Source organism: Maylandia zebra, linkage group LG4, assembly GCF_041146795.1.
Source record: "Maylandia zebra isolate NMK-2024a linkage group LG4, Mzebra_GT3a, whole genome shotgun sequence".
Lineage (NCBI taxonomy): Eukaryota > Metazoa > Chordata > Actinopteri > Cichliformes > Cichlidae > Maylandia > Maylandia zebra.
Window position 1 is genome coordinate 18,339,111 of NC_135170.1, and position 25,834 is coordinate 18,364,944.

Consider the following 25,834-nt stretch of genomic DNA (forward strand, 5'->3'; position numbering starts at 1 on the left):
ACAGAGAGATGGGGAGCTGGATTTAAATGCAAGCGTGTTAGGAAAATTTAATAAACGAATGAAAACTTAAAATGATCAGCATCTGACTGCATGTCAGTGATATTGGGTGTCTGAATGTCTAAATAAGTCTCATAGGCCTAAATGCAAGTTTTAAGACATTTATAATTCCTGTTTGACCTGCTGCGCACCAAAAACAAGCACAAGCAGAAATTTTGGACTTTTTACTGTATTTTCATAAGTTTTACAGCTTTTCCTACTGATAAAAACCTCCATTACGGACATTCATAATACACCAAGCAATTAAGCAATAAACAATTAACCTGTCAAACCTGAATGCCCACACTACTGGAAGCAAGAGGGAGAACATCTGGTTTAAAGGGATGCATCACCAGATCTGTTATTTAAATATAGACGTGTGGTATCCACAGAAACATCAGAATCTCAGATAAAAGCTTACAAAACCATTTCAACAACCACCAAGCAGATACAACAGCAAACGATTAAAGAGCACAAGAGGACATTCTAATGAACTCCCAGTTGCCTTGGCTATTTTGCTTTCGCCACAATAAAATCACACTGCTGCACTGCTCTAAGTCTCTGCGTGTTTTGTTTCCCACCAAAAATCTTTATTTTCTGCATTATTCAGAAAATATACAAGTGAACGGTATTGTCAGCCTCTGTTTTTTTTCCCCAAAAAAAGAAAGCCTAATTTCTGCTATTCAGTACTGAAGGAACTTTCACAAATCATGTCAAATTGCACAAAGCTAAGTTATGTCTGTTTCTCACTTTCTAATATAGAAATTTTTGCTAGACAGTGAATTTTATACATGGATTTCTTAGAATTTAAGTCCAAAGAGCTGTGCTGACAGATTGCTTTCTTTGTTGCAGCATTTTGTTTATCACTTAGAAAAACAGTAAAATGTGTACCTTTTTCACACTGATAGAAAGGGGAGTTTCACTGGTTGAGCCCACTTAAGATCAAAGTGGTCTGTATGCGGCCCATGATGTAAAATGAGTTCGACACCCCTGGTTGATACAGTACAAACATTTTCTATAGAATTATGCAGAGGTGTGGACTCGAGTCACATGACTTGGACTCGAGTCAGACTCGAGTCATTAATTTTATGACTTTAGACTTGACTTGAAAAAATGTTCTAAGACTTGTGACTTGACTTGGACTTTTACACCAATGACCTGGGACTTGAATTGGACTTGAACCGGTTTACTTGAAAAGACTTGATATTTTACCCCAAATCTAAAATTTAACATGCATATTATATAGAGATTGAAAATGTGACGTCATTCACGGGTAGAACCGCAAAGGATTCTGGGAACTCGTGGCAAGCGGTACTAGCGCACGCAGGCTTTCAATTAAAATCAGTTATACAGCGATAAAAAGAAACACAAAAATGTCAAGAAGCTGTTGTATTATTAACTGCAATAGCCGGTCGCATGACAGCCACGGGAAGCCGACGGGTAAAGAGATCGGTTGTTATCGGATTACGTCGTTGAAGAGAAATTGTTCAAGCCATGTTTCCGAAGTAACAAAGACATGACGGATGGCCTGGATTGCAGCCATTCTAAGACCAAATATAACGTCCCAGAACACTCCAGCTCACAGGTTAGTCTGCTCCAAGCATTCCCACAAAGGTCAGTGTTTTTTAGTAGTTAATACATCATTTTTCTTAACATAATTGGTGATATAGGTTACAAGCAAGTCTGGTGCTGAACAGAAATTGTCCGCTATGCTCCTTTATTTATTGTGCATAAATAGTGAATTGTCCTGACACAATATTGCGTTTCGCTTCTGTTATTATGGTACATTGACAAAAACATATACTTTTATTCACAGGATAAAACAGGTTTTTTGTATCACTAATTGCCCAGTACGATTACAGCATACAGTATTATTGTCACTGCTACATTTCTGTGATGCTACCAGAAATTATTTCCACTACTAATTAATTACCGTTGAGCTCAAAGGTCCTATTAATAAACGGTTAAGGAATGTGTATTTATGACAACAATTTGTGAGACTGGTAAACTTATGATACGTACGATCAGAAACGGCCCTAACCAATCTGGCGCCCTAGGCAAGATTTTAGGTGGCGCCCCCCTACATCAGCAGTGTAGTGTAATGTTGTAACAAATAATATTTCTATTAAATAAGCTTTACTTTGCATTTTAATTAACGTGGGATTATTTTTTGTATTTAGAAATAATAGTACCAACTTTTTTTTTTTTTCAACATTTGTGGCACTGGCGTGGCGCCCCCTGATGGACGGCGCCCTTAGTATTTGCCTATACGGCCTATGCCACGGGCCGGCCCTGCGTACGATGGTCTTTCGTTCTACATGGTGCATTTCAAGGTCCTGCACCCATCCGTCGGTAAACTGTACCTGGGCTTGTTGCAGTGACCTGAAGTTACTAAACTTCATGAGTGTATGCACTCACTCCAAGAACCGTATAATTATAAATATGCCTATAAATATGCTACGATGAGATAGCTGACTTCATCTAACTAGCAAATGTTGTCCAGGCTACGTTGGTGATACAGTTTTTTTTTAATGTGTATGATATTTTTGTCATGCGATTTTAAAGCTGGTCCTACAACCGCATCCAAGAATAACATGCAGCTTATCTCAGAACTGTCGGTGAAAATTATTCTTGGAGCTAGGTTTAATTGAGCTGCATTTTAAAGAGGTGCAATTTCACAATTTGTGTATATTTTCTAAGTTCACTATTTTGTCATGTGTTGAGAAAAACACAGATTTTAAAATTACATGGTCTAATATTTACATTTAGCATATAACTGCAACATTATTTTTTCGGGTTTTTTTTTTTAAAGACTCGAAAGGACTTGAAATTCAAAGTTTCAGACTTGTGACTTGACTCGGACTTTTACACCAGTGACTTGAGACTCGACTCTGACTTGCCTGACATTACTTGAGACTTGACTTGAGACTTGAGGATAAAGACTTGAGACTTACTTGAGACTTGCAAAACAATGACTTGGTCCCACCTCTGGAATTATGTCTTCATTACTTAGGAATACTGCTTCCTGCTGACTTATTCATAGTGCTATATCACATGCTATAATATTTCATAACTAAAACACAAGATAGCGATTGAGCCTCTGTAATGTAATGCCAGTTTTTATTCAATATATTTAGATATTCATTCAATTGATCAAGGTATATAGTCAGACTTTTATTGTAATACACACTACCACTGAACCCAGTGGCATTCAATCAGTACTGATCCTGAAACAATACAATGGCAAAAAACAAAACACAAAACCACTAACTTAAAAATAAATTATTAATATTTTCTAACTATTATTATGAATAAACAAAAACTTAGATGTACTCATCATGGAAATGTATAGGGTAATTTGTTTTCTCACTGTGCGATTAGTGCTGAGATTTACAGTCAATGTGCTTTCTATCTATTATTTTAATATTTTTTTAAGTATTGTTTATATGTCGTTAGTTTTTCTTATTTGTTTTTGACAGTGATTTAATACATTTATAACAGCAAAATCAAAAAGTAATAATTGTTATTGATTTTTTTAAACAACAACAACAGCAAAAACGGTGCTATATCAATATACCTTCTTGGCAGATGCATGTGTACATTTCATGACTACCAGAACCATCATGGTTTAAGCATAAATTGATTGTTTATAACCGGTGAGATTGAGCTGCATACTTGTGAATACCTACTTTTTAGTTTCTTGCAGTGCTAAAGAACATTGTCTTTGCATAAAGAGATCGGCATACATTGACAAGATAGCTGAAATCTGGGTCAGATCTCAGCTACACACCTACAAAGTTTCATGACTGTATCGTTGCAGCGTGAGTGCACTGACTAATCTGTCCACTGAAAGACAGACATGCAGCTTTTGAAAAGTACTCAAAACCAACTTTGCGGTTGTCTCAGCATCAATAGGGGTCCCCAGGACTACATTTTTCTACAATGATGCAAACACAGTCATGCAAGGTGAAAACAACACCAACCATGGTGTTGCCACTGGTAATAAAATAATAGCTATAAATATTTTTAATAAATACACTTACTGATTTCTACTGTAGCACTTCTACTGTACCTTTTAGAACACTGTGGAAACAATTGCCAGTCCTCACTATTAATTTAACTCCAAGGTTAATTAGAGAAAGGACTTGATGAGAAGTCCTTTAAAATTGCCCAAATTAAAATTGTTCTTTAGCTATTGGACACTTTTCTTAATGTTTCTTGGACAACTGTCTGTCATTTAGACGTTTCTCCCATTGAAAACGCTACATCCAGATGAACAGGATCAGAATGGGATTTATTTACCTGGATGATTGAGCATGCATCAAAACATCATTTAGATGTTGTTTCACACTCATGAGTCCTCAGGTAGGTACACAGGTAGACCTGATAGACATTATATTACCCAAAGTATTTGCTTATCTGCCTTCTTACACATATGAATTGAACTGAAGTGATATCCCATTCTTAATCCATAAGGTTTAATATGATGTATGACGCTTTGCAGCTCTAACAGCTTCAACTTTTCTGGGAAGCCTTTTGACAAGGTTTAGGAGTGTGTTTATGGGACGTTCTGACCATCAGGCACTGATGTTGGACGTAAAGGTCTTGCTCAGAGTTTCTGCTCTAATTCACTCCAAAGGTGATCTTTTGGGTTGCCAGTGAAGTTCCACACCAAACTCACTCATTTCTGTCTATATGAAGCTTGCTTTGCGCACTGGTGCAAAGTCATGTCTAATGCAAAGTCATGTTAGAACAGGAATCCTCAAACTGTTCACAAAAATTTGGGAACATGAAATTGTCCAAAATGTCTTGGTATGCAGAAGCATTAAGAGTTCATTTCACTGGATCTAAGGGGCCAAGCCCAACTCCTGCAAAACAACCCTCCACCAACCCCTCCACCAAACTTTACTTGCACTTTTCTGGAGTCCAGTGGCATTGAGCTTGGTGATGTAAGGCTTGGATGCAACTGCTTGTCCTTGGAAACCCATTCCATGAAACTCTCTACTGACTGTTTTTGAGCTATTCGGAAGGCTACATGAAGTATGGAGGTCTACAGGGATTGACTTTGCAAAAGTTGGAAACCTCTGCATACTATGCACCTCAACATTTACTGACCCCACTCTGTGATTATACATGGGCTACTACTTCGTGCCTAAGTTGCTGTCATTCCCAGTCACTTCCACATTGTTATAATACCACTAATAGCTGATTGCGGAATATTTAGTAGCAAGAAAATTTACTAGTGGGACTTGTTGCACAGATGCCATCATATCACAGTACCATGCTTAAATTCTCTGAGCTACCTGAGAGTGACCCATTCTTTCAAAAATGTGGTAGGAACAATGAACATGCCTAGGTGCTTGATTTTACTGTATATGCGTTTTGCCTTGGAAGTGAATGGAATGCCTGAACCTCAGTGATTTGGATGGACAAAATATTTCTTTTGGCAATATAGTGTGCAACCCAGTATTAGCAAAGCAAAAGGTATATATGGGCCAAGGATTTCAGAGAATGGTTGACTGCAAAATGTCTCTGTAGGTTCTCAGTCATCTAGGTAATGGTAGTTTTGTGTTTGCTTGTTTTTTTGAAAACCTTATCACGGAAGATGATAGGTAAAACATCTTCAAAAACCTAAAGATGTTGCTTTGTTCCCATGTTGATGCAAATGATTTTTCATCAAAATAATAAAATGTGGATTTTTTTTTCATTTTTAAAAAGTTTTACCTCCGAACCTTAGACAGTTCTTTTTATGTTGATCTAAACAGATTCCAACTAAACTGACGACACATTGCACTTTGATATGATCTCAGTTATTATATTTCTTTTCTTAATTTTTGTTTTCAAAAACAGAAGAACATTTGTAAAAACAGCACAAATAGGATAATATTTGCGGAAACAAGACAGATTACTAAAAAGACTAGATCAGCTGGATATTAAGATGTGACTCTTTGAGATGTTTAATGCATAAGAGCAAAAGCTGAGGCTGTGTTTAAGAAGATCAAGAAAGAAAATAATCAAAGAGAAAATACAAATTAATAAATAACTGGTAGTAATAATGAATATAACAATAACCAGATTGGCAGCCTGTCCAGGGTATACCCTGCCTCTCACCCTGTGACAGCTGGGATATGTGCGAGCTATCCGTGACCCAGAATTGGATAAGTGAAAGAAAATGTATCTATCCATGGATGAATAACAAAAATTATTATATATACAATAATTTCCCCATTTTTGGATAAATAAGTGCATTATTGTAAAGTTACAATGCTATTAAGGTTACAATGATAAGGAGGAAATGTATTGGTGAGAAATGTATTGGGGTGACACTCCTGAAATGATTCTGCATTTGTCCTACTCCCTTTCATTGAAGGAAACTTCAATGAAGTGAAAAAATATATATAAAGGAGGCATGATCAGAGGCCCCTGGGTAACTTGAGGGGCCAAGACCAGAAGACCAGTGAAAATGTTGATTTGTGTATTAGAGACTTTCCTCAGTTTTAATAGTTACCAAGGTTGACATTAGGGGGCCAATTCCAGTCAATTCCACTGATTGCTGATTACCTGTTTCTCAGGTAATCAGCAATCAGTTAACTTCAGTAACACAGATGAAGTCACTGCTGAACCCATGCCTTGCCTGTTATTTTATTTCAGACTGAATGTGCTGAAAGTATGCAATGCAAATCAAAGTAAAACAAACTCACGTTCAAATCTTAATGCTCTACATCAGATTATTACCAGAAGAAGCACTGAGTTGAAATTCATCAGCAACTTTCTTACATTTGTCTTCAAAAGGTTTAACCTCCTAAGACTTGAACTCTTCCACGGCATGCATTTTTAATTTCTCTTTGATATTTGAGCATATTGGGGCCCGATGAATGTAAAAACAAAGAATTACGAGATATTTTTTTTTACCTCATTTTTGTTTCTGAGAAAAATGAAAGCCACATATGAGGACATTCGTTTAAAGTTTAGATGGAACAGTAGCAGTATAACGTCCTCGTAAGTGGATATCAGGCACTTGTAGAGCAAAATTGAGTATTTTGATCTAAATAACCCAAAATGATGTCCACATATGTGGACGCAAGGTCCTAGGAGGTTAAAATTGATATAACACGTATAAAAAGGCATAAAATATTGAATATTAATTAATTTTTGCTAATTTTTGTGCATAAAATGAAAAGATTAAAACTCATAAAACAATTTTTAAAAAGTGGCTTTCCATTTGATTCAATTTTATATGATGGATTATGCATAAAAAATAGAATTGGGCTGAAAGGTCTAAAGGTCTCTATTACGTATACAGGTTCACGTTTTTTAAAAGTAAGTAAGTAACTAATTACTTTTGAAAATAAGTAATGAGTAAAGTAACTGGATTAGTTTTTGGAGAAGTAATCAATAATTAGTTACTATTTACTTCTTTCAAGTAACTTAACCAACTCTGCTACTGACATTTGAGTTAAATAATTCCCAGAATACCATTCGAGAGTCTTTAATTACTTAATGTTGCTTTTCTCCGTATCTTTGCTGACAGGGTCGAGTGAAATTATTAACATTAACATTGTGGGATACTATCCTTTTAGGTACCCACATTGAAATATGCATTTGGCAAAAGCACGTGAACAGAATAGTGCGAGGTTTAAGTGCCAGATGGAATTATTATATTATCAAAGTATATATAGTCATGGGGTTTTCTTGTTCTTATGATGATGTCCACGTTTGGGGAATGTGCTCTTTTGATGGCGTTTATTAACAAACCTGTGATGACACAGGCTTGCGTTTCTGCGTGCACCCTGTGTCCATTCGGATTTTGATTTCGCTGTGCCTCCAGCTTACAGGGTGAAAAAAAGAAAGAATTCATAGAACAGAGCACTCTATAGATAGGGTGCTATAAATAACGCCACTGCACGGTTTATAACTGTATGCCAATTGGGCAAATATGCCTGTATAAGTATCATAGGTTTCACTTGTTTACAGCCAACAAGGGTGCGGCTTTATCGCTACTTTATATGCGCCCGCGGAGTTCACTTAAGTTAAATAAGTACACACACACAGAGAGAAACATATACACATACACACGGCCTACTTCCATAGTTCATTTGCGGAGAGGGAGAGAGCAAGATAGAGAGAGAGACTCAGACTAATTCCTCCACGCAGCCTGTGCCAATGCGCAAACAGTCTACGCCGTGGGATAGGTCTCCCCCAAATTGAGGCTGCGCTCTCAACGATCATGCGATTGAATGACGAGCGCGTCATGCTTGTCTTCCTCCTCTGCTGTTCGCTGCGATCGGTGGCTCTGCGTTCCGCAATCCCCTGGGATACTGTACCGCCCTCGATGGCTCTTCTATCGCCGTTCCGCTCCCACTGAATGGCTGTCCGGAGCGAGGAAAAACGAACCAGCGCTCTGCATCAGCTTCCCAGCGAGGGGGTGAGTGTCTTGTTCGGCCGTCAGTCAGTCGGTAGGGTCGTCTGATGATCCACCGGCGGCAGCGGCGGTGGAGGAGGAGAAGAAGGAGGAGTGGGTGGTCACCGTTAGATTTTTTTAGGCTGATGGAGCAGGAGGGGGGGGGCAGTCCAGCAGAAGCACCAGCAGCAGTGGGGCAATTAAAGTTTGGGATAAGTGCGCGACTTTAAGGGGAAAGCTGGTCCAGGCTGGCACAATCTAAACTTTCTATTGCCCTTTTCAGCCTAACAATAATAATTATAATAAAAATATAGCTCGTTATCAGCAGCGGAGCAGAACACGTTTAACTTAACGAGCCTCACAAAACATGAGAAAATTCAACGGCAGTCCGTTTGTTTCTGTCTCTCGCTTTTTTTTTTGGCACGGCAGCTCTTGTGAGCGCCGGCTGCAAAAAGAATTGTGCCTTGTTGTGCTCCCCCCACCAACCACCCCCCCTGCTCCGTGCCGCACTGGTTCCGTCTGGCTCGCCCTCAGCTGCTGCGTGTCCTGGGATGACCTGTTGATGTCGGTAGAATGGAGAATGGCAGGGGGAGCGATTTCCCCCGTCGCCAAAATATTTAAATAAGCAACATTTTGGGCCTGACTAACCGGCGTCGCAGCACGGCTACCTCGTCCGCTCGGCCAGTAAGTGCTTTGTTTACCTTTGTGAGTGCGGAAATGCTTGACATTGTGCAGCTGGGGCTGAGTGTGCGCGAGGTGGATGGTGCGCCGGGCGAACCCAAAATATTTTAACTGTGGCGTTAGCTTTAGCCGTTAGCCACCTCCCATAGGCCGTGCTGCGGATGGAAGGAGAGGGCAATCAGATATTTCAGCGCTGACAGCCACTTGGAGGAGGGGGAATGGAGGGGGGATAGGGACTCCCGAAGTGGCCCGATTCCTGTAAAACTACTTTAGATTCGTCTAACCGATTGCCATTTGAGGGCACGTAAACAATCGCACGCCATCCTGGATTCCCCCTTAACGCATCCATGCTGTCCCTACCTCCCAGTAGCCTCCCGGCTGGGTAGGCACGGATCGGACACCCCCAGGTGGGTTAAACAACTCCTTATCCTTCTACATGTTATTTGGCAACACTTTCAGCACAGAGGCACACACATTAAAGGAAAAAAAATCAGAAATGTGAAGTTAAAAAAGTCTGTTTGTAAAACAATCAGCCTTCTTGCTGTGAGGATAAGCAAAAGTCAGGCCTGCCAGGAGCACAGCTATGCAAGCATGGGCGCATATAATGAGGAAATGCCTATAGAGGGAACTGTGTGTGCCAGCTGCATGAGGGGCTTTTCCACATAATGATCTGAAAGGTTTGAACCAACATAAGAGTTTGGTGGAATAAGTTTCAAAATAGGCTGAGAACCAGTCCATCATAACACAACTTAGCCCCCCTTGAAATATTCTAAAGGCTGCTATTAAAAGTGTAAGGTCTTTAGTATGTTGTATGTCTGACCTACTTTCCTCCCAGGGCTGGCTGGTATGAGAGCTAAGCTACAGGGTTAGTTGGGGTGAATTTCATTTGCTCACGCTGTTGCTGCTGCACTCTACTGTATATATTTAAGGACCTGAGATTATTCTTCTCATCCCTACAGGCCCCCGCTGCCCCTCCTTAGTGCACAGGGCCACACACACATGTGCGTGCACACGCTTGCATTCTCGCTCACTGTTGGGGCAAACTGTGCAAACACACCCCTGCTCTCGGCCCAGCGTTTGTGTGTCTTGATGTGCAACCATGTGTGCTTACTGTGGCTCGCCAAACTGTAAACAAGCAGTATTGTCTAATGTCTGTGTGTGACTCAGTGTGCCTTTTGTGGGTTTGTTTGAGTTTGTGTGTGTGCGCATCTGTGTTTTAGTATGAGGGAGAGGGGAGCTTGAGTGAGATGGAGACAAAGAGAGCATTTCTCTTTACCCTGGAGCTTGGCGAGGTCCCAAATGAAAGGCTTTGGATATGATGGGCTGGCTCGCTTCAACCCTCATCAGTCAGTCACACTAAAGTTTGCTTTTTATGCCTCTCACAGGGTGGGCTTCAGTCACTTTGCTCTCACATTATCAGATAGTATCTTACACTGATAACGCTCTATGTGTGGGTGCATGTAGGTTCAGCAAGCATTCATGCAACACTTTTAAGTGGTAATATATCTCTGCATTGCAGGCCTGTACCCTCATCTGCGCGCATAGAAATACTTATGACGGGCCTTGTGCTTTAAGTAAGCACGAGCAGTGCAATGCCATGTAGGCTGATCAATGGATCTGTTGTTTGCATTGCTCTTATTGAGGGTACAGAGGGCATATACATGCATGTGAATAGCACCTCCGAAATTGCTGTTTATAGAACGTGCTATCACAAAGCATAGCTGGTGTAACACCATCGAAGCATGTTTACATACCTTCACAGTATCAAGTGAGTAATGTAATATACCCTGCTTATAGCCCTCATAGCCACAGCAGAGGGAACGTTGGCTCATTTTAATTTAATATTGACAGGCATAATCTATCAATCTTAGAGCGGATATGGGGCAAAGGGGGGGCATGTTTGCCTCTGACTGTTGACTGAAGTGAATGGAAACATGCTATGCGGTTTTTGTTTAGGCCACACACACAAACACACGTTTGCACATAGAATACCAGAACATGACCCAGTTATCTGAGGACACGGGATTTTATAGCTCACAGAAGACACAGAAAATAAAAAGGCTTTCAGTAGCTGTTGGTGCTGGGCACCAACAGCTACTGCAAGGTTGAAGTGACGTATAGGATTAATGAAATGTAGATTATCCTGTGGAAGTTTCAACAAAACTTAGTTTGAAATATCAGAGTGCTGCGAGCCTGCCAATACTATTCGGTAGACTGTGCGAAGGAGAAAATGTGGCCCATGTCGTTTGGGTTTTTCAAGAGATATATTGTTTTAATTGTGGGGAACCTTCCTTTAACAGACAGGCATTTCATTATGAATACTTTGGCCTAACAGTAATAAAACAGGCCAGTTAGATTTGCTCGGCGTTTTATTGCATTGTGTTAATGTGAGGTTCTGACATTCCTCAGCTGTTTAGCTTCTCTTTGAGCTTTCTGTCTTTTAACATACGTAGCTGTGTTACATTACACCTTCACCCCACAATGCCTGGGGGGGGAGTCATCACTGCAACGAAACAAGATGAAGCTGAAACATGCGACAGCAATCATGATTAATGCGATGTAACCCACTGAAAAGTGATTCACAAAGAAAGTTTATTATGTATCAAAATGTCACATGAAGAACTACTCCACAGTTGCCGTATAAATATTCTCATTCCAAGTTCTTTGGCAAATCAAAGCGAGATCTGGAGACGGTCTTTCAACATATTGTTTGTAGTGGTGCAGTCAAAGGTCTCCTAACTGTTACCAGTTGCAAGTATAGTGGCGGCCCTGCTCTTTTCTGACCAGCCTCATGGTCAAAGTTTATCCACATATCGGCAAGACCAACAGGAAGGAGCTCATACTTGGTAAATGACGGCGGTTTTCACATGCGATTATATCTTTGCCCGTTCTCACACGTGGCCTAGCTGAAACATGCAGGAGGCAGCACCCGAGGCATCAACTCTCTTAGCATGAGTTTGCCAATTACTTATTACATATTAGAAGTTCTAACATGGAGCGCACTGAAAGTTTAGTTTAGTGTGGTCTCCTTATTGAACAGGCTTTCAGTTAAGATGTATGAAGAACTGGATTGTGAATATGAAGAATGAATTTACCTGAATTAAAACAAAAATCCTGTGCAAAAAGAAATATATCAACCATCGTTATTTGGGTTGGTTTGATAATAGTTGTAGTTGTTTTGTATGAAAAAGGTCTGATTATACATGTAGTTTGAGTTGGGTGCTCTTCCGTATCATGGGAAAAAATTCCATGGAGAAAAAGAGCGTGTTTGGGGGAGTGGGAATTTGGCTCAGTATTTCCATATATGAAGTCAATCCTGTTTTTCAGTAACCAGCATTTGGATCTATTCACTTCCTCATTTGTCCTCTTTGTTTGTTTCTGCCTGTCTCTATTCATTCCCAACAAGACCTTTTTGGTGGTGTGCATAGGCGCACCATGGCCCAGACCCTCCAGATGGCGATCCCAAACTTCGGCAACAACGTTCTAGAGTGTCTGAATGAGCAGCGGCTGCAGGGACTCTACTGCGATGTGTCCGTGGTGGTCAAGGGCCATGCTTTCAAGGTACTGGTGCACTGTTTCTCTTATTTGCACTCAACTGACTGAAGGTCGTGGTTATAATGAAGAAGAAAAGACCCGAGTGTAAACAAAAAGTCCTGTGGCAGTCGTGCTCCATGGAAAAGGAACGTCATTATTCTTCAGAAGAACTGCTGTTTGGACATTTTCTTTTTTTTTTGGGTGGGGGGGATGTTGCAACATGTAACTTTTTGCAGCAGAGGCAGATGATGCATCATTCGGTGTGAATCCACATTTGTGCAAGTTTCTAGCTCCAGTATATAAGATGTTATTAATGTTTGTTTTAAAGATTTTTTTTTACGGGTTACAGGTTTTCTTTCATTTGCTGAGTAGTTTGAGTTATCCTGTCCATTAGAGACAATGTAATTTGTGCATTGTATTCATTCCTCAGTTAAATATTGGCCTCTAACGTTTTGTTTTTTTACCTTCTCTGAGATCTTTCACTTTGAGTAGGGCCTTCTTTTTCAGGGACATTGAAAGAACTCGATTAGTATTTTAAAAATGAAAGTACACTGAAGAGCTACTAAATCAATATGTTAATAAATCATTGGCTGGTTGTAGAACAGGGGTGGGCAACTCCAGGCCTCAAGGGCTGGTGTCCTGCAGGTTTTAGATGTGTCCTTGATCCAACACAGCTGTTTCAAATGACTAAATGACCTGCTCAACTTGTCCTGAAGTTCTCCATAGGGCTGGTAATGAACTCATCATTTGATTCAGGTGCAATGACCCAGGGTGATATCTAAAACCTGCAGGACACCGGCCCTCGAGGCCTGGAGTTGCCCATCCCTGGTATAGAAGCAGTTTACCAAAAGCTGTCAGAAGGGTTAATAATACAGGAAAACAAAGAAAACCCCAATTATCATATAACCCCCTGTGAGCAAGGGCGTTGGCGACAGTGGGAAGAAAAAACTCCCTTTTAGCAGGAAGAAACCTCCATCAGAACCAGGCTTAGGGAGGGGCAGCCATATGCCTATTGCAGTGTAACAAAGGGAGGATTGAGGGTCAGCCAATCAAGCCCTAACTATGTACTTTATTAAAAAGGGAAGTTTTAAACCTAATCTTAAAAGTATTGTTTATTGTTGTTGTTTTTTTTAAACGAAGCTATACCGTGAGAAAATAAATTCTCCAAAACATCTCACTAGCCCTTAATAAATCAGTATATTGTAATATGTAAAATGATTTTTAAATTATGTTTTCTTTTTCTTTTTTTCTTAGGCTCATCGAGCAGTTCTGGCTGCTAGCAGTTCTTATTTCCGGGATCTTTTCAGCAGCAGCAACAACAGCAATGGTGGAGGTGGCGGAAGCAGTGAGGCCGGCCCAGCCGTAGTGGAGCTCCCGCCGGCCGTGCAGCCTCAGAGCTTCCAGCAGATTTTGGCTTTCTGCTACACAGGCCGTCTTAGCATGACGGTGGGGGACCAGTTTCTTCTCATGTATACTGCCGGCTTCTTGCAAATCCAACAGATCATGGAGAAAGGCACTGAATTCTTCCTCAAGGTAAAGCTAAATAGAAATAGAAAGTGAAGTAGCAGAAAACCTAAAGTCATTGTTTCATCAATTTGAACTGGTAAATTACAGGTTGAGATTTCTGTTTTGAGACTTTCTGCAAGGTAAGATCTATCTATTTGCTGACGCAAAGGTGATATATGCATTTATTGGTAGGTATCCTCCCCCAGCTGTGACTCCCAGGGCCTTCATGGAGAGGAGGCCCCACCTTCAGAGCCCCAGAGCCCTGTAACACAGACCAGTAACGGTGCAGCCCGGCCCGCCTCCTGTCTGACGCCGCTCCCTCTGGTATCACGAGTTAAGATGGAGCAGCCAGCGAGCCAACCAGAGGCGGCCACTCCTTACTCAGTGGTTTGCACTCCTGTAGCCAAGCGACTATGGGAGGGTGGCAGCACCCGAGATGGAGGTGGGGTAGGCTCAGGGGGAGGAGGAGGTGCCAGGAAAGCAGCCCGTTATTCCCAGGAGGCAGTGCGGGGCAGCGCTATCCAGAGCCCCGGAGGTCTCGGACTGGCTGTGGGTATGGGTGCCACCACGACCAACCTCGTGGGAATGGTGGCCGGTGGTGGGATTGGTGGCGGTGCCAGCACCAATGGGAATTCTGCAGCAGGGCTTATCATGTCAGAGGGCGCCAGCCCTGGCACCCTGAGTACCTATGCTAGTGACTCACCTATCAGCTACCATGATGACGAAGAAGAAGAGGAGGGGACAGATGAAAGTGCTGAGGAGCAGTACAGACAAATCTGCAACATGTACACCATGTACAGTATGCTCAACATGGGAGCTGCAGGTAATGGACAGAATAGTTATACCAACACATACAAATATATCTAGCTGAAGTTTTTCATTACACCTTGATTACATATTTGTATCCTTTATTTGGTTTGTCGAGACATTGTAACAGCACAAAATATTCTCATAAATATATTTTTATAGTTGATTCGAAATTTTTCCATATGTGGATTTTCTAGCTGCTGGTGAGCGTGTTGAGGCTCTACCAGATAACACGGAGACGCGAGGTCGGATGCGTGGCAGAGATCTTTCATGTCTTCCTGCAGAACTTATTGCCCAAATAGGCAACCGCTGTCACCCCAAACTATACGAGGAAGGAGATCCTGCTGAGAAACTAGAGTTAGTCTCAGGTATGTTTCTCTGTGTGTGTGTGTGTACCTAAAGACAGCAATATTTACAACTAAATTTAAAAAAAGAAAAGAAAGAAATTCAAAATGATTAGATTTGAGAGACAAAAATATCCAAATTTCATAGAATTGTCTTGGCTCGCTGTCTCCAAAATGTCAAACTTAACATGAGAAACCTGCAGGTGGGTGACGGATGAAAGAAAAACTGAAACCCTCGACCTTTACACTAAAGGGAATCCAGCAGCTCTGTGATGCTGTTGGGGGGGATGTTTTGCTTTTGTGGTTTAGGTCTGCTTGTATCTTTAGAGGCAAGCAAGGAATAAGAAAGAAAATGCCATGTGTGATCTCCTTTTTCTTATGATGAAACATTTCCTGTTGGGAGTGGTGTCCTCCACCCATCTGCAGAGCGCAAGGGGTCACTGAATAGTTTGGATATAAAACTGATGTTCACTGTTTGGCTTAAATCACCTCTTCTCAGTCGAGTTGAATTGGTTGATGGTTGATGAGAATCAAGCATCTTCTACAGCCATCGTCAACCATCAACAACAAAACAGGAAAAATCTTTTTTCTAGTGAAGTACCAGAGACTGAGAATCTAAAGTGCAGCATAGCTGTTGTGGTGGCCTGATACTGTTGTTGGATTTTCTTCTTTAATTTGTTGTTTGTCCATAAGTGTCAAAACAAAATATTTAGCATGTGGTTTGTAGAAAAAAAAGAAAGAAAAATACTTTGATTCTGCTACAAGTGTATCAAAAATGAAGTCTTTACCTTGATCTAAACTACAGAAATCATAGATACATTTATACCAGACTGTCGTTGGGTCATTATCTGATTCGTAAATATAGCCAAGCTGCTTCAAATCCTGCTTATACTGTGCTGGCAGTGTTTTAGGAATTCTTGTCATGCTGAAAAATTGAGCTGTTCCCAATTAGATGATTTCCAAATGGTTTTGCATAATGGATCAAAATCTGTCAATATATTTCTGTGTTCATATATTTAATCAGTTTTAACAAGATATCTAACACATCTGACTGAAGTGCTTATAGGTTGCAGACACTCAGTGTTGTATCTCTCTCCTGACCTCCTCTATATCATTGTGCATGCTCAGTCCTCCTCCTCTATACACACTGACAACAATTTGAACCAAAGAATTCCAAATTGGGTTCATTACCCCATAAGACCTGTGGATACTGATTTTCAGTCCAGTTCTTGTGTAATTTGGCGTACCTCAGCCTTTTCTCCCGGTGTTGAGTCTACAAGTGGGAATCACCAGATACTCCACAATACGATATTATCACAATGCTTCACTCATGGTACGATATTATTGCAATTTTTAACATTTTGTGACATGCTGAGTGTTGCGATGAAATATATTGTGATTTATCACGATTTCCAACTGCACATTATGTCCCTAAAATTAAACTTTGTTTGTACTGATATTATCCAACACGATAAAGTTATCTCATTTCAGTTATTTATTTATTTTTTGCTTCAAAATTAGATTGTGAAGCAAACCAACACTGTCCCTGAATTATTAAAACAATTACATTTGTATTCAGCAACCTTCCTGTTCTATATGAGTATAACCAGAATACAGCCAGCTGGCAGTCAGCTGAGTCGAGTCCCCACGAGTTATCCTTCTTCATAAAGGCTCATTCAGACTGATTGCAACATGTTGGAAATCTGTCTGCATTTCTAAATTAAAAGTTTCTGTAAACCTTCAGTATTTTGTCTAAGGGAGATTGCTGTCAGTCCAAGTCAGGCTGCGACTACTTGCAGAAAGGTTGCTTCCTGTCAGATGACACGAGCCTGCTTCTTCGTACTATATCGATATTTGGTATCCCTGATATCGCCACACAAAATATCACAATACGATACTGTATCTTTTTTTTTAGTTTTAATTTTAGTTAAGTCAGTGTTAAGTGACTTAACATACAAAAATCCTTCCTCTGGAAATGGTCAGCAACAAGGACTGAAAATGAATAAACAAAGAAGCTGATGTCCAAGGGAAAGTAGTTCTTCAGAAAGCCGGAAGAACTATTGCTCTAGACCACGATAAAAAAAAATTACAAGTCTGGCTCCTTGGAAGCAAAATTAAAGATAAAGAAATGAGCAGCTGGTTAAGAGTTTTGCACAGTACTGCATATATCAGAAATATGTTATCAAACTAACTTATCTTATTTATATATTTATCTGATATCACAAGGGCAGCAGGGTGGTGTTGTTGTTAGTACTGTTGCCTCACAAAAAGGAGGTCCTGAGTTTGACTCCAACATCTGGCCAGGGCCTCTCTGTGTGGAGTTTGCATGTTCTCCCCACTTTTGCCTGGGCACTCAGGCTTCATCCCACTGTCCAAAGACATGCAGTTAGTGGGGCTATTTTAACTGATAATTGTGAAATTGCCCATGGGTGTGAATGTGAGTGTGAATGGTTATCTGTCTTTCTGTGTTAGCCCTGCGGCAGGCTGGCAACCTGTCCAGTGTGTACCCTGCCTCTCACCCCATGATAGCTGGGATAGGCTCCAGCACACCCACCACCCTGATAAAGATAAGGGGAAGAGGACAGATAAATCTTATATAACATAAAATAAAAATAAATAAATATTTTATTTTAGTGTTGTTTTTAGGTGAATAGTTTTATCTGCCTCAGTCTGCAGTCTGGAAATGAATGACATTATGGTTAAAGGTAGAGCTGAACTATTAAATACATATAGGCAGTATAGTATGAGGTCTAAATAGGACAAGGCAGGTAGCACTGATATATATTCATATCTTCAGAGGACGCTGTCCTCAGATGACTGAGATTTGCACTGGCAAGCAGAGCTGTATTGCACATGTGACTCAGTTTGTTTATGTCAAGGACATACTGTGACTGTGCGTGTTACCTTACCATTGGGGTTACACACTTCACTCTGCAGCAGCATGTGCCTGTGACAGAGCAACCTGAAGCAAGTGTTTCAGGGTAGTTTTATACTACATTTGTAAAAGTCAAAGGAATAAACTGAAGTAATGAAACCAAATCAAACCTCAAAGCTGTGACATTTAACTGGCGCACAGGCTTCTCTCTCCCCACCCACAGCTGCAGTGTGATATGAATCAGAGCTGTTGCTAGATAAATAAACTCTCCATTCCAGTAACCGAAAGCGAAGATCCTGACTGTATCATTGCTGTACCTGACCCACAAAAGTTGAAGAAGGGAAATGCCATAAAACGAGATAGCAGATAATCTCAGTAGATAATCTACAGTGATAATAAATGGTCTCAATTCTTTCTGGATTCTTTGCAGGTACTTCTGTGTATATATCACGAGCTCAGCTAATGAACTGTCATGTGAGTGCAGGGACCAGACACAAGGTGCTGCTGAGGAGGCTGCTGGCCGCCTTCTTTGACAGGTTTGCTTCTTCCCTCGATTTGTCTGGGTCTATTTATGCAAGTGTTTCATGCAAAGCGTAGTTTTAATATAGAAATTAAAGTTTTTTTTGTTTTCCTTTTTTTTTGTTTTTTATCTGCTGGCATATGAAGGATAAATCAACTATTTTTGTGTTTCCTCTGTTCTGTCTACCTCTTTCTTATTTTTTTGATGTATCAGGAACACTCTGGCCAACAGCTGCGGGACAGGCATTCGCTCGTCCACCAATGACCCGAGCCGCAAGCCCCTGGACAACAGAGTGCTCCATGCAGTCAAATGTGAGCGTACATGTTTTGTCTGTCTGTGGGTGTTTGCCCACAAGCATGCAAACAATTTGTGCATGTACTGATGGAGGGGAATGTACATGCATTCACACTGCATGCACACACTGTGTATTTACACTGTAAACTAAGCCGTATCATAATCGTAGCTGAATTAATGAGTTAGCTGTGTAATGTCTCAGTTTTCCTTTTAGGTACATTTAGATAGTACTAATAGTAACAACAATAATATTAATCTTTATTAATACTTGGTAATTTTTTTAAAAAAAAATCCACATTACAACGTGCCTCACAGCAGCAACAAAACAAGCATAGTTTTTTTTTTTTTGGTTTTGTTGTTTTAAAAGCATAAATAAGATTTGCATTGGTATGATTAGTGTTTGGCAATAACTCTGTGACCGCTACATAGTAACATTCACCCTGAAATCAAGTGTTGACATCAGACACACCAGAACAGAGATATTGTCCTGCTTATAGTGAGGTGATTATTTGTTCAGACGTTCTATAGTTTTGAGTTTTGCGAGTTGCCCTTTTTCTTTACAGCTTTGTGCTTTTTCAGTAAAAGCTTGCTGAAAGTGGAAAATGTATCCATGCTCACCATAAAATCAGATTTAAAGACATGTAGCTGTGAGCGGGACTCGTGACATCACTACTAGTCTGAAGCCTGTGTTGCACAACACACATAATACATTGTGAATAGCATTTCAGCAGCACATGAAACACTTTCAGCAGTCTTTTTGTGTAAAACTTAAACCAAAAAAAATATGTATGTTCATGTTTGCAATCGAGGGCTGAGCAAAAAATATATTTTTAGAGTTGTTAAAGACAAAATAATCATATTTCACTTGTTTACTGGATCATACCAAACTAAAAATGGACATGCATCACATGACTGGTTGTAGCTGATGGAGTTGTGGAGTATGCCACGTCGTTATTCTGCCCAGTACAGAGCATATTTACTGTGGTGTGAGCCAGTAAACAAGTTAAATGTGACTGTTTTGTCCCTGTTGACTTGAAAGTTTACATTTTGCTAGCTTTTCACATTTAGTTTTTGGACTACATTAATTGGATCTTGGGTTCAGTATTCCACTGAGGTTTTTGCCAGTTGAAGCCTGACCTTGTTTTAGAATTTCTAACAAGGTAACAGAACTACTTTCATTTTTATTATTTGCAGAAAAACATCTCCTGCCCAAAATATTATGCAAATCATAGCATTTTTGTCTTTGAACATGCCTCGAGGGGATACTCTATCATTCTCTTGGCACCTTACATGTAGGTGATGTGCCAAAACCCCTGTGGGTGAAAAACAAGAAAAAAAACTGACTGTGCCACCCATTACTTAAACCAAGCAATTTCTGTTTCAGTAGTGAATATTAAAAACATTCCCCTGAAGTAGATTTTTACTAGAAATCAGTCAGCAAAACAATTGTTGCTTTGTTGAGGTCACGCCACATGTGCTGGGGTTTTCTTATGCATTTTGCATACTGTAACGTTAGCCAGGATAATAAACACTGAACATGAGAGACAGCTGGATAAATAACTTGGCTGGTGTTTATAAAAGATTGCAATTGTCTAAAGTGTTTCAGTTGAATTTTAAACCGAGCAAGTGTTGATTCGCATATTGAATAGACTTTTTGTCAGTCATGAGTCGTTTTCACATATGCTCTGCAGCCCTGATCATTTCTAGAACTTACTCAGCAGAGGTGCTCATGAGAAGGAAGATGTCCGATCCAGTCGAGTTGCAGTGTTCTTTAACTTGCGGAGATTGTGTAATATCAAACTGTGCCAATAAGCAAATAGCACAGGTGATCATTTGGTACACGCAGGTAATAACACAGGAATATTGCCTATTGGTTGTCACTTCTGCTTTCTCCGCACTCTCTCTGCAGGCATTTCCATCGACTGTGCCACAGAGTTAATTCCAATTCTGTGAACACCTCTAAAGCAGGCTGTTTCATGCTGTATGCTACACATAAATAGGAACAACTATGGAAATATCCTCTTCTGATTCCTTTGAAACTGTCGGAAGTTTTTTGTGTGCAAACTTCTATAGAGACTGTCGTGGTTAAAATCAAAAAGAAAAAGCCATAGCTGTAGTCATTTCCCTAAACACTGTAACTCTCATACAGCAGGCCTCTGTGTGCCTATTAGTCCTTTAACTCCTCCTATACAATAAGGAGTTCAGCAGCTAAACCTGGCACACAGGTACGTCTTAGATTCCTGAAGGTTCTTATCTATATCAGCCATTGGGACATCATCATGCTGCCTAGGAGCCACCTACAAATGGATTAATATGATCGATTTTTAGCATTTCTGCATTTATACTCCTTGCAACATTGTATTGTTTTCATTCTGTGACCGGAGCATTTAATTTATATCCACAAAACTTGAATATTGGAATATATCTGATATATTATGTTGCCTGGCAACTATCTAAATTTAGAGCAGGACCTAAGCATTGCAGGCGGTCCATAAAAAATTGACTCACTTTTATACTGTCAGTCCCATATAATCCAGTATAGTCCTTAAAAATATTTATTAACAAAGCTATTACCCCTTTTAGGTTTTTTTTGCCAGCATCACAAATAGATCAGATCATACTGTAGTATGTGCATGTACTTAGAATAAATCCATCTTCATTCAAATATTGGTGAAAGGGATGCTTTTGTCTGTTGTGGGTAGAAGACAGGCAAAAGGATCTGTCAGTACACTCGTGAAATTCGTTCTTGGCTCCAGTCACATCATAAAAGTGTGATCAGCCTAATTATTCCCCCCCCCCCCTTTTTGTTTTTTGTCAGTTTATTGCCAGAACTTCGCAACCAGCTTCAAGGAGAGCGAGATGAACGCCATTGCAGCCGACATGTGCACCAATGCCCGACGTGTGGTCCGTAAGAGCTGGATACCCAAGCTAAAGCTACTGATGGCGGAAAGTGACGCTTACTCTGCGTTCCTTCCTGATGGTGTCAAGACAGAGGAAGACGCCCTGGGGGCGGATCCAACCTTCGACCCTGCCTCATTGGAGTCCGCCAGTGGTGCTGGTATGGAGTCGGGCGGCTCTTCAGGTGAATCGCTACCAGGTGTGGGTGGGGACGGAGGACCGTTATTTTGAATGTTTGGTGACGCACATAACAGTATTCCCCAGTTGCGCTTGCCTTCTCACTCTTTGGCCCACGCTGATCTCTCACATCTTGACTGTCTATACTACACTGTTAGGGTCAACAGTTGTTGCCCTGATGTAACCAGGACTTGAAAACTTAAGGTTTTTTTGCTTTGACTGTATAATGGAGGTAATCAAGGAAAGGAAGGGCGTAAGAGGGTCTTTAGTTGTGTCCTAACTGCCCTCTGCCTCCCCTTGTCTTTTTAAGGTGTGTAAACACATCCACTGTTGCATATTAAATACATTCCCTGAGGTGCTGGTGGTTTGGGGGGAGGGCAGGGAGTTACTGGTGCAGCCTGAGGAGGAAGAGATGGCTGGATGGACAGATTTCCAGGAGCAGAAGTGACGGGTATATTGAATGTAAGTGTCGGTGGCATTTTTCTCTATGCAACCCTGACAACTTGTATTCCAGCCTCGGGAAAGAAACTAAATTTCAAAATAGATACATTATTAAAACAAAGTAACACTACCTGTTCTTCCTCCTCTTGCATCTTCCACTGATCACCCTGCAAGTATTCTTCAGCCTCACCTCACCTTTCTTGAGACCAGAGAATCTCACTCGAGTGTTTCACTGTGTGCTGTCTTATAGAAATATATCTCATCTGCCTATTTTTATTTTCTTTGCATGTTTCTCTGTCTGTAAACTGAAAAGTGATCCAGTAAGAAGGGTGAAAGCTTTTTACTCAGAAGATTGTAATGGGGGGAAAAAATGAAATTTGAAGGGCAACAGGTAATCAAAGCTGGTCATATTTTTAGAAGACAAAAACTATATTTATACAAGTGCCCATGCCTAGAATGGTGTGAGCAAAGAGAGCAAGAGGGATTGTTTTAAAATCTCAGTATTCAGCTTTTATTGAAAGAGGGCTTGTCAAGTAAGGAAAAGTGCTATTTTTGCAGGAGTACAATAATAATAATGAAAGGAGTCTTATCATAAGAACCTCAGTCATTTATTTTTATCCTTATTTTACAGTGAAAGTGATGGAATGAGCAGTTGAACTGCTAAATTTGACACATTTCATCTTTTGTCCACTATCTTTAAAGGAATAATAAGACTGCTTCCGCTGGCACGACTGTGACTATGATTAGCATTTCTTGTTAGGTTGTGAACCTGCAACATTCGCCTCCTTTGATACAGCATTGGCCCACAGTTTTGAAGATTACTTTTGGACATTTATAGGTTACATTTATCTGACAGCTCTGCTAGTTTAGCCTTCGAAGAAAAATTCCTAAAAGGAGGGAGGAACAAAGTGACGTTCACAAGAAATAATTGTGAAATGAACAAGTGCATCTTTCAAATCTTGACGTCAATAAGCTGGTGGGCACAGTGATGTCGCAGGGAGGCAATGCTGCTTGAAGCAAAAAGGTTTTAATGGTACTGTGTGTATGTGTGTGTTCGACATAGTTCTCTGGTAAGAAAGCCAAGTTTGTATTGTGAAGATGTATCTTTGGTGTGTGGCTTATTCATGTATGCAATGCACCACCTCTTTCATCTGGAAATTCAAAATGAGTTTTATTTTGAAGTTTGAAATGATTTTGCACCTTCCATGAGCGATAAGAGTGGTGGTTTCTGCACCTTATTGAGAAGAACTAGTAGTTCATGCACCTTTTGAGAAGTGTTGTGTAGCAATCAAACCCCTTTAGGTGGAATTTGCCTTGTTTTTTTTTTTTTGTTTTTTTTTTTCTTTCTCCCATGCCTGCCTGTATTTGTTGTTTAGTAGTGGCACGAACGCCTACTGTAAATAATCAAGAAGACTGTTGAGTTGAATCCCAAGTGTTCTTCTTTTTTTCTGTTGCTGAATGTGTCTGATTTAAGAAATGTCAACAACTGACCTTTTGTATGTGGAAGTTGGTGTTTGCTAGAAACCTTCTGAATGCATGTTAATCTGTTAAGGACGGAGGTCAGTACAGGGGATTCATTCTTACATTTGCAGGTGGAAAAACCTGAAAGTAGTCCGGGTCTGACTCGGAATGTGTTCTTAACCTGATACGTTCGCACGGACTGATTACTTTCTCTTTCAGGAATTTTTTTTTTCCATAGAGGTTCTATTTTTGTGTAGAGAGGTAGAGTTTGAAAGCCAGGAAGATGCTGATGGTTCCTATCAAAGGCAGTTAAGTCTTACTGAAAAGAAATAAAATGACTAGTGGCATGATAAAGATTCTAGCTCAGCATATTTTCATTATTGTTTCAAATTCTAGGTTGGTTTAGGTGGGTGATACAGTATATGGATGAAACATAAATGCAGTACCTTGTGAGCATTCATTAAGGGTAATAACAAAGAAACCTCAGTTTTGCATTTGACTGTAGATGCCACATGAGCACCCCTCCCCCACATACCTCAAGTATCTTTGAAGACTGTTGTGCTTCCTGTCCCTTATGCAGCTGGTGTCATGTTTCACTCCTCCAAGTTTATTCATGCGCTTCATAAAGGCAAAGCAGTGGTTTATGTTTGAGCTGAATTATAATGTCTAGCTTTAATTTGTGTAGAGGTTTTCACAAGATGTTGCTTCACATTGTTTTAAGTATGACTATAATTTTTTTTTTCAAATCACCAGACTTGCCAGGCATGTTAAAGTTGCCATAATCAGCTGAAAAGTTTGCTTTGTTACATGCTATTACTCAGAAGAACTGTCATTGAGTCTCCAAATAAGATAAAATATGACCAATTAAGATTTCAACGTGAGAAACACGTTTCTGTTTGTCTCCCACAGTAATCATATTACTCAGTGACCCACTGAATGACTTGTACTGTATTGTGAGTCATTAACGAGAGCTCGGCTACGCCAGTGAATTGGTGTCGACTCTAATGAAGCAGCTGCCCAACCCGTATACGGAAATGTCCCCACTGCACCATTGACCTAGTAAGATTATGCTGCTGTTGCAGCTTCAAAGCTTTTACTACATATAAACAGTGATTAGGGCCCATGTTGCCATCAGTTCAACAAGTTCAGTTGAAATAAAATGTGGTTCCGGGACATTTCGGGGGTTTCACCCTGAAGTAAAAGTTCACTGACAGCTAAAAACTCCCTTATTCATAACTTGATTGCTCAGTCGCTCAGTCCTCCATCATCACTAGGTATGTGGGTGTTACTCGTTTTTAATTTGTGTTCTTTTGAGAGCTCTCTTGCTTTTTTTTATTATTGAACATTCTAAGCAATTTCTCTACCTTTCAGCGTACGTGTTTACACTTACAAAATGTAGACCTACACACTTGAATGGATAAGGTGTGGCACGGCATTGGGAACCTTTTGTCACTAAACAGTACATAGATAAATATGATTATATACATGTATAGATAAATACTGTATATTATATATAGACGCACACATAGTTTGTTTGTTGTGCACTCGCAGCATGAGGTATATATTTACCCAGATACAATGCTTCTCTTCACAACCTGTGCAGTTATTGGTCTGCCCATGTCTTTGCCCCTGCTCTTTGCCCTCTGTAACCCTGTAGCACCAGTGGACCTCCTGTACTGCTCATCCTCTTTCTGTGTTCCAAGTGCCAATAACTTTGTGAAAGCCCTGTAACTGTGACCCAACATTATCAAAGGTAATTGCACATTAACAACTTTAAGATAAATGAATACAAATCATAGAGAAAATGTCAAAAATGGAACAAATAATGAGTATCTTAATAAAAGATTTGTAACAATTTC

At 40.2% G+C, this 25,834-nt stretch overlaps 1 protein-coding gene across 3 annotated transcripts; it reads left to right on the forward strand.

The window, feature by feature from the left end:
• The first annotated feature begins 8,158 nt into the window (after positions 1 to 8,158).
• Positions 8,159 to 25,834, forward strand: nacc1a (nucleus accumbens associated 1, BEN and BTB (POZ) domain containing a). 3 transcript variants are annotated; one of them, XM_004558490.6, is made up of 8 exons: positions 8,159 to 8,461; positions 12,525 to 12,679; positions 13,907 to 14,185; positions 14,351 to 14,981; positions 15,163 to 15,333; positions 18,615 to 18,720; positions 18,918 to 19,015; positions 21,817 to 25,834. In XM_004558490.6, exons 2-8 carry the CDS (start codon positions 12,554 to 12,556, stop codon positions 22,125 to 22,127), a joined length of 1,722 nt encoding a protein of 573 aa, XP_004558547.1. In that variant the 5' UTR covers positions 8,159 to 8,461; positions 12,525 to 12,553; the 3' UTR covers positions 22,128 to 25,834. The 3 variants fall into 3 exon arrangements, with proteins under 3 accessions (XP_004558547.1, XP_004558546.1, XP_004558545.1); XM_004558489.6 differs by lacking the exon at positions 8,159 to 8,461 and adding an exon at positions 8,551 to 9,121; XM_004558488.4 differs by lacking the exon at positions 8,159 to 8,461 and adding an exon at positions 9,156 to 9,525.